Here is a 13,948-nt window from a genome sequence, read left to right on the forward strand (position 1 = left end):
GTTCTGTAAACTGGAGAGACAGGGGAGGGATTTTAAAAAGACAGACTGCCTGTCCTACCAGAATAGGATTACGGTAGAGAACAGATTAAATTAGATATAGAGAATTTAAGGAATGTGATGATTCTTACCCCAGAATTGTTGAGTAAAATTCATACCTGCTGATGTGATGTTCTGTGGCAACATTATCTGCCAGCTCTTAACTGGGATGGAAGGTGGCAGAGAGAGCGTGGGCAAAGTCATGATTAAAAGTGACTGATCTCAAGTCGATATAGGAGAGTAGGAGAGAAAAGGGACGAGACAGGCTTCAACTGCCATGGGGACTTTGGGAACGCGGCCTGGTGACAAGCAGGAACTGCCACATTAATAAACTGTAAGTCGTCACCTCCATAAGTCATCTTGGCGTCTGTCAATCTGAATGGCTACAAAGCAACTTGCGTCTACATCAATTTTTACCAAAACGAACTCCATCTTAAAAAGTTGACTTGGGAGATGTTTTCTTGTGCTTCTTCATAAAATTAATTAACTCTAATTTTTTTTCAAAATGTCTCTCTTGCTTATGAACGACGTGCTCACTATCAGTAATCATTCTGTTTGCGGCCATAGCCGAGGTTCCCAGAGAAGTGTGGGTGGGCCAGGGAAGACACACCAGTGTAGACATCTCAGGGGTCCTAGGCTTGACCTCACCACCTCTTGCCCTGCATCGCTTTGCACATCAGCTCATCATGGACCTCAATGCTCACTGCCATAAAGTCAGGGGATGGACTAGAAATGTAGAGTCCCTTTCAATTCTAAATTTCTATTGTTTTAGTATAGTGCACTTATGCCTGTCAAACTGATTCCGAAGAAATTATAGAGCAATCCGACAAGTCAGAGGAGAACAGCTGTGCATCCATTTTAACAGATGTCGAAACCCTTGGGTGAAGCTGGTTTGTCAGGAATGAGGCCAGAACCGGGCATCTCGTTCATTCCTCCCACGAAGGTCTGTCGAATGCCTGCTATTTGCCCACATGGCTCTAGCTGCTGGGGATACAGCAGCGAACAAAACAGCAAAGATCCCTTATGGAACTTACCTTCTAGTGATGGGAAATACAAGAAACAAGACAAATCAGTAAAAAGAGTAAGCAAAACGGTGCAAAGTGCTCAAGAGAAGGGCAATAGAAAATGTTGGGGAGGGGAGGAAGGGTGCAAGTTGAAATTGTAGACAGGGAGTCAATGCCTGTCTTAAGTCCCAGTTTTTTCATCGTCCACAATGCCACACAACCTGGCTGGGCTGAGCAGACGCATGGCAAGCTGGGAAGGATCTGAGCACAAGCGGGGCAGTCCTGGGGTCTTATTCTTGTACTGCTTCTCCAGAACCCATGGTCTTAGGAAAGTCAGCTGACCTCTTGGAGTTCAGTTTCTTCCGTAGTAAAATGGGAATTAAGTATCTACCTCCTGTGGGACTTCTCTGGTGGCGCAGTGGTTGGGAGTCTGCCTGCCAATGCAGGGGACACGGGTTCGAGCCCTGGTCTGGGAAGATCCCACCTGCCGTGGAGCAACTAAGCCCGTGTGCCACAACTACTGAGCCTGTGCTCTAGAGCCCACGTGCTGCAACTACTGAGCCCACACACCACAACTACTGAAGCCCGTGCGCATAGAGCCTGTGCTCCACAACAAGAGAAGCCACTGCAGTGAGAAGCCCGCGCACTGCAACAAAGAGTAGGCCCCGCTCGCCGCAACTAGAGAAAGCCCGCGCGCAATGAAGACCCAACACAGCCAAAATTTAAAAATCAATCAATTAATTAATTAATTTTTAAAAGTATCTACCTCCTGGGCATATCATGTGGATTAAATGACATAACATACATCATTGCATGGTGTGGAGTCTCAGATTCCAAGCCCATGAGGTGCCCTCTCCTGTCCCACATGGGACGGCAGCCCTTCTAATTAATCTTCTTCCCCACGTGGGACGGCAGGAGAGGGAGGCTCCCCAAAGCTTCAGCCCCCTTCTGGGCACAGCCTCCCGGTGGGCAAATTGTAGCCCCACGCAGCTCCCAAAGGGGCCCGGCCTGCAGGGCTCCTGACCTCCTTCACGGAGGGTGGGGCCTCCAAGCCTCACTGTAGAAATGGGGGTGCTTCTTTGTTGCCTCTGTGGAGCACTGCTGCTTCCTTCCAGATGCAGAGGAAACGGCTCAGAGGGTCCATCTCCTCTCCTCCAGCCCACTTTTCCTGCTGCAGCCAGAGGCCCCCTGGAAGGGTTTCTTGGAGCCGGCCCTCCAGGGCCCTGGTCTGAACTCCTTTCCTTCGATGCCTTCCTATGTCTCCATCTCAGAGGCCCACCTCCCCACTAAGTCTGCCCCACCTGGGCCTTGGAGCAGCCTCGGACACTACAGCTCAGGACCACCTTCTCCCCAGCACTGCCCTCCCTGTCTGAATCACCAGCTCCTGCTGGACTCTGAGGCTCAGCTCACATCCCCACCCCTCAGGAGGCCTCCAGGGGTACCCTCCTCCCCTACCCACAGGTCTGGCTTGGGCATGCCCCCCGACGTGCCCAGCGCCCCGGCACAGGCCTCTGTTCTGCATCTGTCGCACTGCACCCTAATCATCTCACACCCTGAACAAGGACTATGTTCGACTCACACAGTGGGTCGAACTCACTGTGCCCCCAGCAGGGCCTGGCACACAATCTGGCACAGCACAGGTGCCCAGGGAGGCCAAGAAATGAATGAATATACCTCTGGCTGTGGAGAATGGGTGGGACGTGGGGGGAGTGGGAGAGAGAGGGACAGGTGTGGGCTGGGCCAGGGGGGACAGGCAGCTGCCTCGGGCAAGGTGGGAGCCTGCCGTGGAGATGGAGAGGGGATGCGGAGTCTGCGGGTGTTTGGATGGCTGGCTCGCAGCTGGCTGAGACCCCCACCAGCTCCTTCCCACCCACAAGCCTGAGCTCTGTGACCGAGGCCCCAGAGGAGGGGTTGGAAACTGCAGGTCAAGTGAACAAATATTGAAAGTGAGGTGGAAACCACTCAAAAGAACTGCAGTGACTTGAAAGAAATTCCAACAAAGGGCTTTCACACAGACTGGCTTGTGTTACAGCAGAGTGTATATGACCTGAGGTTTGCATTGTTAGGAATAAGGACAAATGTGGATAAACAGCATAGGTACTGAAACTCAACATGCATCAGATAGTAAACGGTACCCAGAACTCTCCCAGTCTTCACAATGTCTCAAGCCTTAAGGTTTCGTGCACGCTCACTTCCTGAGAGTTAAGGGGTGTGTTTGCGTGTATGTGTGCATGTATGCGTTGTTTCGTTTTCCCATTTTCACGTATTCAGAACGTGAAGAACCAGGGACCAGGTGTTGGTTGAATTATTGGTCCCAATTCCGCCGGCCCCTGTAGGATTATACACTCACTCATGACTTCCCCGTTGGCCATATGCACACCTCACCCCTTAACGCTGGGCTTGGCCGTCTACTTGTATTGGCCGAGGGGACATCAGTGGAAGCAAGCCAAGCAGAGGCTTGAGTGTGCTTGGGTATTTGGACTTGTCCTGCTGTGCTCTTGGCGTAACCATGAGAGAAGCATGACCGGGCAGCCCAACAGTCCTGAGAGAGAAAGCAACCTTGGAGCCAAGCCCAGCCCAACCCCAGCCAACCCACAGGCCCATGACTGAGACACAGGGGCTCTGCATTTTTGGCCACTGAAACTTTGTCACTTAACAATAGTTGACTAATCTGGATCATGCTAATAGTACTGTTTACTCTGTGATGACACTGCCGGGCACATGCTGGCCATTTCCCACACGTCTTCCCATACAATCCTGACAACATCCCTCAGACACAGGTGTCACCATCTCCATGTTTGCAAAGAAGTACGCCGGGACTCAGATAGCTAGAGCAATTTGCCCAGGCTCAGGGCCAGTAATGTGAAAGGGCCAAGATCCCAGTCCAGGTCTGTCTGCCTCCAAAGCCCGTGCTGGGTGCCAGCCTTGCTTCCACATGGAGCGAGAGTTACGGTGACGGGAGCAGAGCCCTCACTCTTGAAAATGTCAGAAACACTTGATGCCATTCGTCACCATACCCTGCCATTAGCAAAGCACATCATTTCACGACATTACTTCCTTTAAGCACGTCCCGGGGGCAGGTTGACTTTTTCCAATTATGACTGAGCTGTTCGTCCTCAAACGCCCAAGGAGACGGCCCTGCGGATGACTGTGACCAGTCTTTTCGGAGGAAGGCCCCGTGAGCCATCTCAGCCTCACGACCGCGTGCTGGACGCCCTTGTTCCAAACCACCCGTTAACTGTGAGAAGTCATGTGCCGGGAGAGATGGTGGCGCTCGCGGAAGTACTCGTGGCAAACAGGGCACGTGAGGGCCTCTCCTCTCAGCCTCTTAGAATGCAGGTCGGGCCCCACGTGCTCCTTTTTGTGGTGGGACCGCATGTGGAAGACCAGGTCGGAGGTCAGGCGGAAGGAGAGGTTGCACTTGGCGCACCAGTTCTGGGTGGACAGGCCCAGGGAGGTGAGCGTGGGGGGCAGCAGGGCCCAAGAGGCGGTGGAGGAGCACGACGGAGGTGTGGGCACCTGGGCCGTGGCATGCTTGAGCCACAGCATGGGGTCACCCAGGAAAGTGCCGCAGAGAGGAGCATTTGGTGCCACCCTTTGCAGGCTCCAGAAATCACCCACCAAAAGCTTGGAGTTGGAAAGTCGACCCCAGCAACTGACATCTACTGTGTTGATGAGTCCCAGCAGCTCCCCCAGGGTGTCTACGGGTCCGCCTGCCTGGAAGACGGAGGCTGGCCCCGGTCTCCCTGCTGGACTCCTGGTTGGCTTGCTGAAGGCACTTCTCTGCTCCCCGTGGGCCCCACTGGGCCGCACTGAGAAGCAGGTGATGCTAGCCGGGTCCCTGGGGTTGTCCAGGGTCAGCTGCTGGGGGCCCGGCTGGCCTGCAGGGCCACTGTGCACCCTCTCCTGGGCCTGCCTGCCCCCAAGCCTCTTCTTGAGCCGAGGCACCTCCATGAAGGCGCTCTGCCCCTGTTCCCAGCAAGCCTTCCGGGGCCTCAGCTTTCCCAGCCTGAACTTGTCCGGGGCTGCTGACAGCGCCATCTCGGCACAGGCCTCATCCCGGCCACCGCTGCCCGGGGCAGCCTCAGAGCCCAGGCAGTTTGTTTTCTCCAGCAGCACTGGCTTGCGGCCCCAGCCCTGCTCGGGTTCACTAAGCCGCCATCTGTTTTCAGCTGAAGGGCTCCGCAGAGCTCCCTTCCCGGCAGCCATGGGGACCGCAGGGCCTGGACCAGCTGAGCAAGGTGGATGCTCCAACAGCTGTCAGTCTCTGAGGCTTCTGGGCCCGGGGAGGGGCCGTGAGATTGAAGGGCTCCCCTGGTGCTTGGGTCGGCACACTCGGACCACAGGGCTCTGCAGAGAGAGGAAGCAAAAGGCAGTGAGAAGTGTGCTCTCCACTCAGGGAGGAGCACGCAGGTTGTAGGAACTTATAGAAAGCCTTCTCTCACCTGGGACCTTGGTGTCTCAGGGCAAGTGCCGGTAGGAGCATGAACTCGGGGCAGACAAGTGTCCCTGTGAGTCCAGGCTCGGCCAGTCCTCAGCTGTGTGATATTAGACAAGCAGCCCTTCTAATTAATCTTCTTGGCTAACTTGGCAAGAGACAGTTTTTGTCCTTTGCATCCAAAGAACCCTGACTACTACAGATGCAGCAACTCACCCTGACTCAGAGGACAACGCTTTCACCTCCAGGACTCCATCGGGGGGCGGGGGGGAAAGACCACAGCGCGCAATGCTCCCACCCAGAGGCCAGGCTCAGTACTGCCCCCATCTGTCAACCTCCAGGCAGCAGCTGCTATCTTTTAACAGCGGCACAAGGCTTCTACCAGTCAGTCTGACTTGGTTGACAGCTCTAATATGTTTGCACCCTGATTTAAAGCAGTTTTTGTTCCTTGCTGCTCAGTATGCTAATTTTTCTCCCAAATCATCAGAACGTCAAGACACTACAAGCACTTGGAGACAGGAGCTGCTGCAGCACAGGTGACCAGAGGGTAAAAGCTGGACAGTAACATCCAGACATGGCGGGTTGGGTCTGGAGCTGTTCCTGTTCCCTGCTCCCACACCTGGGGGCAGCCATCTCTCCACCAGGCCCTGCCCCTGCACCAAGTGCGGGTCTCCCTCTCCACTCTCCTGAAGTGACCACAACTGTTCTTCACACATTCATCCACTTGCTTCTCCTCTGCTCACCTGTCAACTGTCAAATGCCCTCTTGTGACCACCTGTTGGGCACTAACAGGTGAATCAGCTTCTGCTTTGCCCTTGAGGCGCTCACGGCTACAGGGGAGACACACAATGTCCATAAGTGAGGGTGGTACCCAGGAGGAAAGGGAGCCATCAGCCCTTCTGGGAAGACATTCATCCCTGCCCTTCCCTGATCTGCTCCACCAGCAAGTTCTTAAGGCTTGCAAGCCCATCTTCAAGCGCCCCCTCAGCTTGTGAGAGGTTTGCTGGACCACACTCAGCTGAGTGTTCCGAGTTGTCATCATTAACAAATATGTCTCCTGAGCCCAGGAGGACCGTGAGGAGGGGACAGCTCTGCTCCTTCCTCACAGGAACATCACTTGAGTTCATCTTAGCTCCTTCCTCTTGCCCTGCCTCCTGCCCCACCTGGAAAAGGAAGCACAGGTGCCTGCCCTCCTTCTCACTATCTTGGCAACAGGAGTCTGTGACACATGTTTTGCATATGTCACCTCCTTCCATCTTCAGCACACATGGAGGGTCATCACCCTCTTTCACAGATGAAGAGGACCCAAGTCCTGCAATACTAAGCATCCTGCCCCATGTCGCCTGCAAGGATGAGGCGCAGCTGGGATTGAAACCCAAGTGTGTGTCGCCAAGCCTGCTTTGGTTGCACTGGCCATGTCGCCCTCCCAGAGCCCCCAGAGGTGAACACCAAGTCAACCATGTGACCCAAACACCAAATGAGGGCATGTTGAGGGTTTAGGTCTCCTTTTCCTGCCTCCTCTCCGACTTCTCCCAAGCTTTTACCCCATCAAAAAGTCAAATTCTTTGTCTAACCTCTGAGCTTTAAACAGCTCCTGAGGAAACACATGCCAGACCTACCTTTCAGCCCATTCCTATGTGAGCCTGGTCTCGAGCTTTGTCAACCTGTAAGGACTTACAAGACTGGCCACCAGGGAGAGCTGAGCCTCTCGTAACATCCTTTCCAAACTGAGTCCTCAAAGGGGATGCCACTGACATCAGAGATCAGTGCCCACCAATGTTCCTTGAAGAGGAAGAGGCAGTCACATCACTCCACCAGCTGACCCTGAGATGTCCTTCCCACCTCTCTCAGCCTCGAATTCCCATCACCTGGGATTGGGCTTAATTATCTCCACAGTCCTTTCCAGATGTACCAGTGTATGACTCCAGCTGGGATGAAGCCACTTCTCCCCCTTTGTCAAAGAATAACTGGTCTGCTTGAAGCCCTAATGCTGAGCTCACAAAGACACACACACACACAGGCACACTCATACCCTCACACACTTTCACAACACATACACACTCACAATCTCATATACACATACACTCACATACATACAGTCACACACACTCAAACACATACACATACTATCACACACTCAAATGCACATACACCATCACACAAACTCCCCCTTTCTCTCGCTCTCTCACTCTCTGTCTCTCACTGCTCTCCAGATAACAGTTTAGAACCACCTGATGTATCCCACGCCCAGGCAGGAGGCTGCCCTGCTGACCCTGGTCCGGCTGCACCCCTGCAGCCCTCTGCACACAGCCCCGCTGCACTACCCTCACAGCTTAGGCAACCTTGTCCAACCACAGCCATGTAGACCCCATTGACAGAACCGTCCAGAGTGCCCTGAGCCACAGATGGGACAACCTTCTCAGGGGCAAAATTTGGAACATGTGGTCTTACTTCAGGATGGAATGTTTGCTTCATTTATAAAGGATGCTTCATGATATAAATATGCAACTCACCACTTATTGACTATGTAAGCGTCTACATGCCAGAGATGCCAAGAGCTTAACGCATCTTATTTCATGGAGTTTTCACAACAACCACGTGAGGAAATTTGCAGGTCTCAACCCAAATGTGTTCATCTGCAACCTGCAAGTGCTATAGTGCTAAACGCTGTGCTCCTCCAGCTTGTTGCAGATCCGGCCAACTGCCGAATCCGCCCCAAATCGCTTCTGTCAATGCTACCGTCCAAATCTTAATAATGATAACGAGAACAAGGAGGAGGAGGAAGAAAAGGAGGAGACCGAGGTACTGGCCTGCCAGGGGACCCCAGCATGCTGCCCGCGCTCCCTGAGGGCCACCACTCTCACATGCACCAGCGCTGCTGGGTAAGGTCACTCAGGCAAACGCAAAGAACGTCCTACCAAACTCCATCTGGGGCCCCATCTAACCTCAGTCCACTCCATCTGCGGCCATCACCAGATGGAAGTCTTTCAGTGGAAGATGATGTGAGTCTGCCGTGGCTTGTTCCTGGGAGCCCTGCCAGCTCTTTTTTTTTTTTTTTTTTTTTTTTTTTTTTGCGGTACGCGGGCCTCTCACTGTTGTGGCCTCTCCCGTGTGGAGCGCAGGCTCTGGACGCGCAGGCTCAGCGGCCATGGCCCACGGGCCCAGCCGCTCCGCAGCATGTGGGGTCTTCCCGGACCGGGGCACGAACCCGTGTCCCCTGCATCGGCAGGCGGACTCCCAACCACTGCGTCACCAGGGAAGCGCCGCCCTGCCAGCTCTTAATGCTCATCTCCTCTCGTCGAGAGATTGCAGGCTCTCTCCCAGGGTCAACATCAGACTTTGAGCCTCATCCAGCTCCAGGCTACATGCACCTCTGCCATGGTCCTCAACTCCTCTCAGGTGACCTCTGCAGATGTGTGGGTCACTCCTGGCCCTGGACGGTGAGTTCTGGGTCAGGAGACCACATGCACAGCTGCTCAGGGCTGCCTCTGTCCCCCTTTCCTACATGGACCTACCAACGCCCTTTGCAACTGGAGGCTGGTTCTCTGTCCAGACAATCGCTGGGCAAAGCAGAGCTGCTCCCTCCTCTTTCTCCCTCCACAGACACCAGCGGTTCTGGCAGCGAGTGGATCTATGCAGCCCTTGTTCTTTTGCTCCCATCCAGTATTAAAAGACCTTTGCTGTCCTCCAGTCCCCTCAATAGCCTCAGTTCATTCTGGGCTCTCACCCCCTGACACGATTTACTCATCCTTGTCGCTCTATTGTGTGTGTCCTGAGAAGGGACTCTCCTTGTCTTCCTTGGTTCTTTCAGTCTGAGCTCAGCAAGACAACCCTCTGAGTCACACAGACATCCTTCAGTACCAACCACAGTCTTCCTATTGAAAGAACCTGATTTCAATGCCAGGCTCTGAACCTTTTCCCAGCCCTCAGATGACCTTGGCAACCTTCTGAAACTGAGCTCCCCAAGCCAACAGGGTGTCTGACCATGTCCCATCTTCCCTGTCGATGGGGATACTTCCGCCTCGGGGTTCAGTCCTCCTGGGCCACCAACCATGATTCTACTGCCCAAAACATGAAGTTCTCTGAGAAATGATACCTCACCCACCCCATAGCATAAAAGCACTTGTTTCTCTGTTTATTATCTATTCCTAGAAAACAGGAATCATTGCTTCATCTGAGAAGCACGGGCCACATTCTACCTTCCTGTTCATGTTCTAACCAGGCCGTCCCAGGAACCTTCCAGCCTCACATCCACATCGAGGTTAAGTGTGTGGGTTCTAGGGTCAGAATGCCTGGATCAAATACAGCTCTGCTCTTACCAATCACATGACCTTGGGCAAGGTGCTGATCTTCTCCCTGCCTCTGTTTTCTCATCATGGATCACCTTGTTGCCCACCTCATCAGGTGTTTGTGAAGACTAAATGGATTAACATGTCTAGAGTGCTAAAGAGCCTGGCTCAATAAATGACAGGTAGCATCAATTTATTATCGCACTAGTTCTGAAGGTTAGAGACAGCCTCAGGGTTGCCTACCCTCCATTCATGCCCCTCCAGGGACCAGTGCACAAGAGTGTTTAACAAGTGACCAAATGGCCTGGGCAGTTTTCTCCTTCCCCCTCCCTTTACAGAAGAACTCTTTGCAAACAACTGAACGACAGTATGTTACTGAGATGTCTGCAGATACTTACCACCCCAAGTCAGCTGGTCAGCCTCCAGCTGTCCCAAGCTGCAGCTCAGAAATTAGGTCTTATTTAGTGACACCATCTACACCAACAGTGCCTTCCTGCACTGCCTTCCTCTTCAGCTAAAACAAGTGAGAACAGAAAAAAATCTCCTGTGCCCCAATTCTTTGGTTTCCCCAGACTCTGGAGATGCTTCTCACACCTTTTTGGAAGATTTCTAAGGATAATTAATCATCCATCTACCTCTTCTACGTGTGGACTGTGAGGTGCTGTGTTTTCCTGAAAAGGAAAACACACATGTTTTCTAGACATCCTCCTAGCCCTAGAACCCTGAGAAAACGAAAAATTGCAGAGTTGTCCAGGCCTTCCTGGAGGCTGGCTGGTGGTGCCACGAGGTGGGAAAGAGGACTTCCCAGGCAGCCCTCGAAGGCTCCATGTTCATCTATGCCCACATCCCCCTAGCAGCAATGCCTGCTATGTCCAAGCAAAACCAAATGCAGGATTCTCAGGATGTAACCAGCTCCCAGGCCCACTGTGGGGTCAGCTGTGGCCCTAACACCACTTGGCCACATGGACCAATTCCTGTGGCAGCCTTCAGAGGAAAAGGCCATGGTTTGTACAACAGACTACTCAGCCAGACTCTACAATAGCATCATTAGCTAGAAAGAAGAGATGCAGCCTATTGAAGAAGGAAAAAAAAATCTAAAAGCACTGCAGCTCAAGACTTAGCCTGGAATCCAAAAAAAAAGAAAAAAGATGTGAGCATCTGTTTTAAAGAAAAGTTGTCACCTATTTTTTGAAAAAGATATCTGCTAAGCAAAGCAGGCATGATGGTTCTAAATCATTGGAAAAGCATTCCCTCCCCCTCCCCTCCCAAAATTCTAATACATGGGAAGTCAGTGGTTAAATGATGTGAAAGACAATTTAACTCTTCAATCCAGAGAACAGTCTCCCAAATCATGCTTATACCTATGAATGTGTCCAACGTTCTTTGATACAAAGTGGAAAAAAATTTCTTTCAATAAACACACTGAAATCCTCTTCCATCATTTTTAATTTTTGTTCAATTCTGTGTGATTTATCCATTGACAAATTTCCTTTTGCATATCAACCAAAAAGTTAAATAAGCTGAATTATCACTAAAAATCATAACAAACTCAAAGGACAGGTTAGATTAATTATAAGAACAAAAAGCTTCAAGTGTTGAGCAGTAATTAGCAGCTTTAAAACCAAACAAGTTTTCTTTTTCCAGCTTAATATATACATATTATGTATGTGCGTGTTTGAACATACAGTTATACATGACATAAGAATATCATCAAATAATGAAATCATGTCTCTCTGATAAGATTATATTTTTAAGAAGCAAAAAATTGCTTTGCTATTTAATACTTTCTACTTTATTTCTCACAAATGAACCAGATTTGTTTTTCTGTATTTCTTCACTTAGTATGTATCTAAGACAATCTTTGATATGATGATGAAATATTTTCACTGTGTACACAAAAACATTAATTTCCAAATACCACAATAATTGTTATAAAAAGTCTGAATCAGTTAACAGTAATTATGGAACCTAATTTTTGCACACCACCAGCATTGACAAGTATATACTTTAGAAATTTATAGTTAATTTCTTATTTCAACTCTCACCCAAATGTTTCACATGCAAAGCCCTGGCCTATTGTCTTCCCACAACTGCTCTCTGAGTCCCACCCTCATTCTCCCCACCAACCTAGCCTTGCACTGACTCCACAGAAGGATGGTGTGGGGCCCCATGTTCCCTAAATGATCCTGCAAGATTTAGCTTCCTGGTGCTGTCTGTGTCTGTAACTAAAGGCAAAATGCCAAGAAAAGGATTCATTCAAAGCCTTGTCTCTAAAGCCAAGTATTTCTTTCAGCTCACCCTGAAAACTCAGAGATTTACAACTTGATCCTTCATGTATTTTTCCCACAACAGGCACTGAACAGGTTACATGCCCAGATCTTTGGATATAATCTGTTGGAGAAAGGATCTGGGGCAAATGCATCATTATTACCCTCGTGCCCAGTACAAGCCCTGGCTGAGAATAATGGAGCGGCACAGGGTGGGTGAATGGAAGAATTAAAAGAATTGCAGCCCAAAAAAGTTGACCTAGCAGAAAAAACAAAAATCCAAGGTGGAATTCTTGATGGGGGGAAGGAAAAAGGGAAGAAGTGGGGAGGAGAGAGAGAGAGAGGGAGAGAAAAAGAAGAAAAAACAGAGAAAGGGAAAGACAGGGGACACAAGTAATAAAAAGATTGGTAGGAAAAAGTGAGACAGATGAGAGAAAAATACAGAAGAGGCAAGGAGACAAAAGACAGAGGCAGAGGGCAGGGACCGGAGTAGCACGGGAGGAAAAAAAAAAAGGAAGGAGCGATGGAGAAAGCTGATGACAGAGGAAAGAGAAGAACCGGGCAGGCGAGGGCAGAACTGAGAACCTGCCCTGGGGAAAAGCCAGTAGAAATGAGATGACTCCCGACCCCCACGCCCACTCGCGGGTCCGTCCCGGGGGCAGGACAGCGCGTCTCACCTCGGCTCTCGCGCGGCGCTGGGCGCTGGGGACGCGCTGGCAGCCCCGGCCGCCTCCAGGTCGGGGCAGTGACACGCGGGTCGGAACTTGGCGCGCGAGCCCTGCGGGGCCGGTCAGACCCCGCCTTCCCGAGCTGCCCCCGCCTCTGAGGCGGGGCCTCGGGCACCGCCCCGTTCCTAGGGGTCCGCGGGCCTTAGGGGAGGGGCCTGTGAGTGGGCTGAACCCGCAGAAAGGGGCGCCTAGGAAACCCGCTTCCCAGGCACCACCCGGAGCAGATCTGGACGCCGGAATGCACGCCGGCTCCGCGCCCACTCGGCTGGGCCCAGCCCTCCCGCGAGTCCAGCTCCGCAAACCCCGGCCCGCCGTCCCCGCTGGTTCAGGCCTTGCCCCGCGCCTCCCAGGTGCGGGACTGAGGAGGGTGCCCTGGCGCGGACCTGCCTTTGGAGGTGGCCCTCGGGCCACGGTGGAGGCTGCACTTACCGCTGCTCACTCGCCCTGTGCGCCGCGACTTCTACCCTCTTGGGTCTCGGGGACCCGGGCAACAGCCTGGTTGTCAGTGCAGGTGTTCCGTGTCCTGCGACTGCGGATCCTCCGTGCAGCCCAGAGACCCCATCAGCGCGTTGGACTCTCCTTCCGCCTCCAGGCTGAGCGGCCACGAAAGCTCCATCTTTGTGGCGCACTGAGAAACTTCCAGACTTCACTGGAGCTGATCCTCGGCCTCTCAGCCTTTCCTGAGCCTCCTCAGTTCTGAAATGGCAGCATTGTGCCAAATAATGGTGAGTTCTGTGACTTCACAGAATGCAAAGGTGTCAGGGAACTTAACTACCCATGGAGGGTGGGACAGGTCAGGGCCTAAAGCGTGGGGACAGGAGGGAATGCCTTCTAAGTGACTACATTAATGCCAGGTCTTGGACTACCTAGGACATTTCCCTGTAGTGAGGGTGAGAGGAGACAGGAGTGGGGTCTCAAGTAACCAGAATTGTTGCAGTGGCAGCCAGGTGTATGAGTCACATTGTTTGAGCCCAGAAGAGGGGCAGAGCAGGCTAGATAGGGGAAGAGAGAATCCTTGAGGGACTGAGAGGGAGCCCTGAGTCCCCGCTCCTTCCTTCCTTCCTTCAGTCACTCAGTAACTGTTCCGGATGCCCCTGAGAGGAGAGGGTGTGGAGACATAAGCAGACAAAGCTCTGTGCTTTTCCCAAAGGGTTGGGAGCATATACCACACAGATAAGATTGTAAA

At 52.1% G+C, this 13,948-nt stretch overlaps 1 protein-coding gene across 2 annotated transcripts; it reads right to left on the reverse strand.

Annotated features, from left to right (window-relative positions):
- Positions 1–549: 549 nt before the first annotated feature.
- ZNF488 (zinc finger protein 488) lies at positions 550–13,322 on the reverse strand. 2 transcript variants are annotated; one of them, XM_073793362.1, is made up of 2 exons: positions 13,192–13,322; positions 550–5,390 (listed from the first exon to the last, which is right to left on the reverse strand). In XM_073793362.1, the coding sequence occupies exon 2, from the start codon at positions 5,247–5,249 to the stop codon at positions 4,275–4,277; it is 975 nt and encodes a 324-aa protein (XP_073649463.1). In that variant the 5' UTR covers positions 5,250–5,390; positions 13,192–13,322; the 3' UTR covers positions 550–4,274. The 2 variants fall into 2 exon arrangements, with proteins under 2 accessions (XP_073649463.1, XP_033697646.1); XM_033841755.2 differs by lacking the exon at positions 13,192–13,322 and adding an exon at positions 12,712–12,843.
- Between the last annotated feature and the right edge of the window lie 626 nt (positions 13,323–13,948).

The sequence above is a fragment of the Tursiops truncatus genome, chromosome 16 (genome assembly GCF_011762595.2).
Source record: "Tursiops truncatus isolate mTurTru1 chromosome 16, mTurTru1.mat.Y, whole genome shotgun sequence".
In the NCBI taxonomy this organism is placed as follows: domain Eukaryota; kingdom Metazoa; phylum Chordata; class Mammalia; order Artiodactyla; family Delphinidae; genus Tursiops; species Tursiops truncatus.

Excerpts from the sequence above, each read along its gene's own strand:
- ZNF488 (XM_073793362.1), bottom strand. The coding sequence starts at position 5,249 with ATGGCTGCCGGGAAGGGAGCTCTGCGGAGCCCTTCAGCTGAAAACAGA.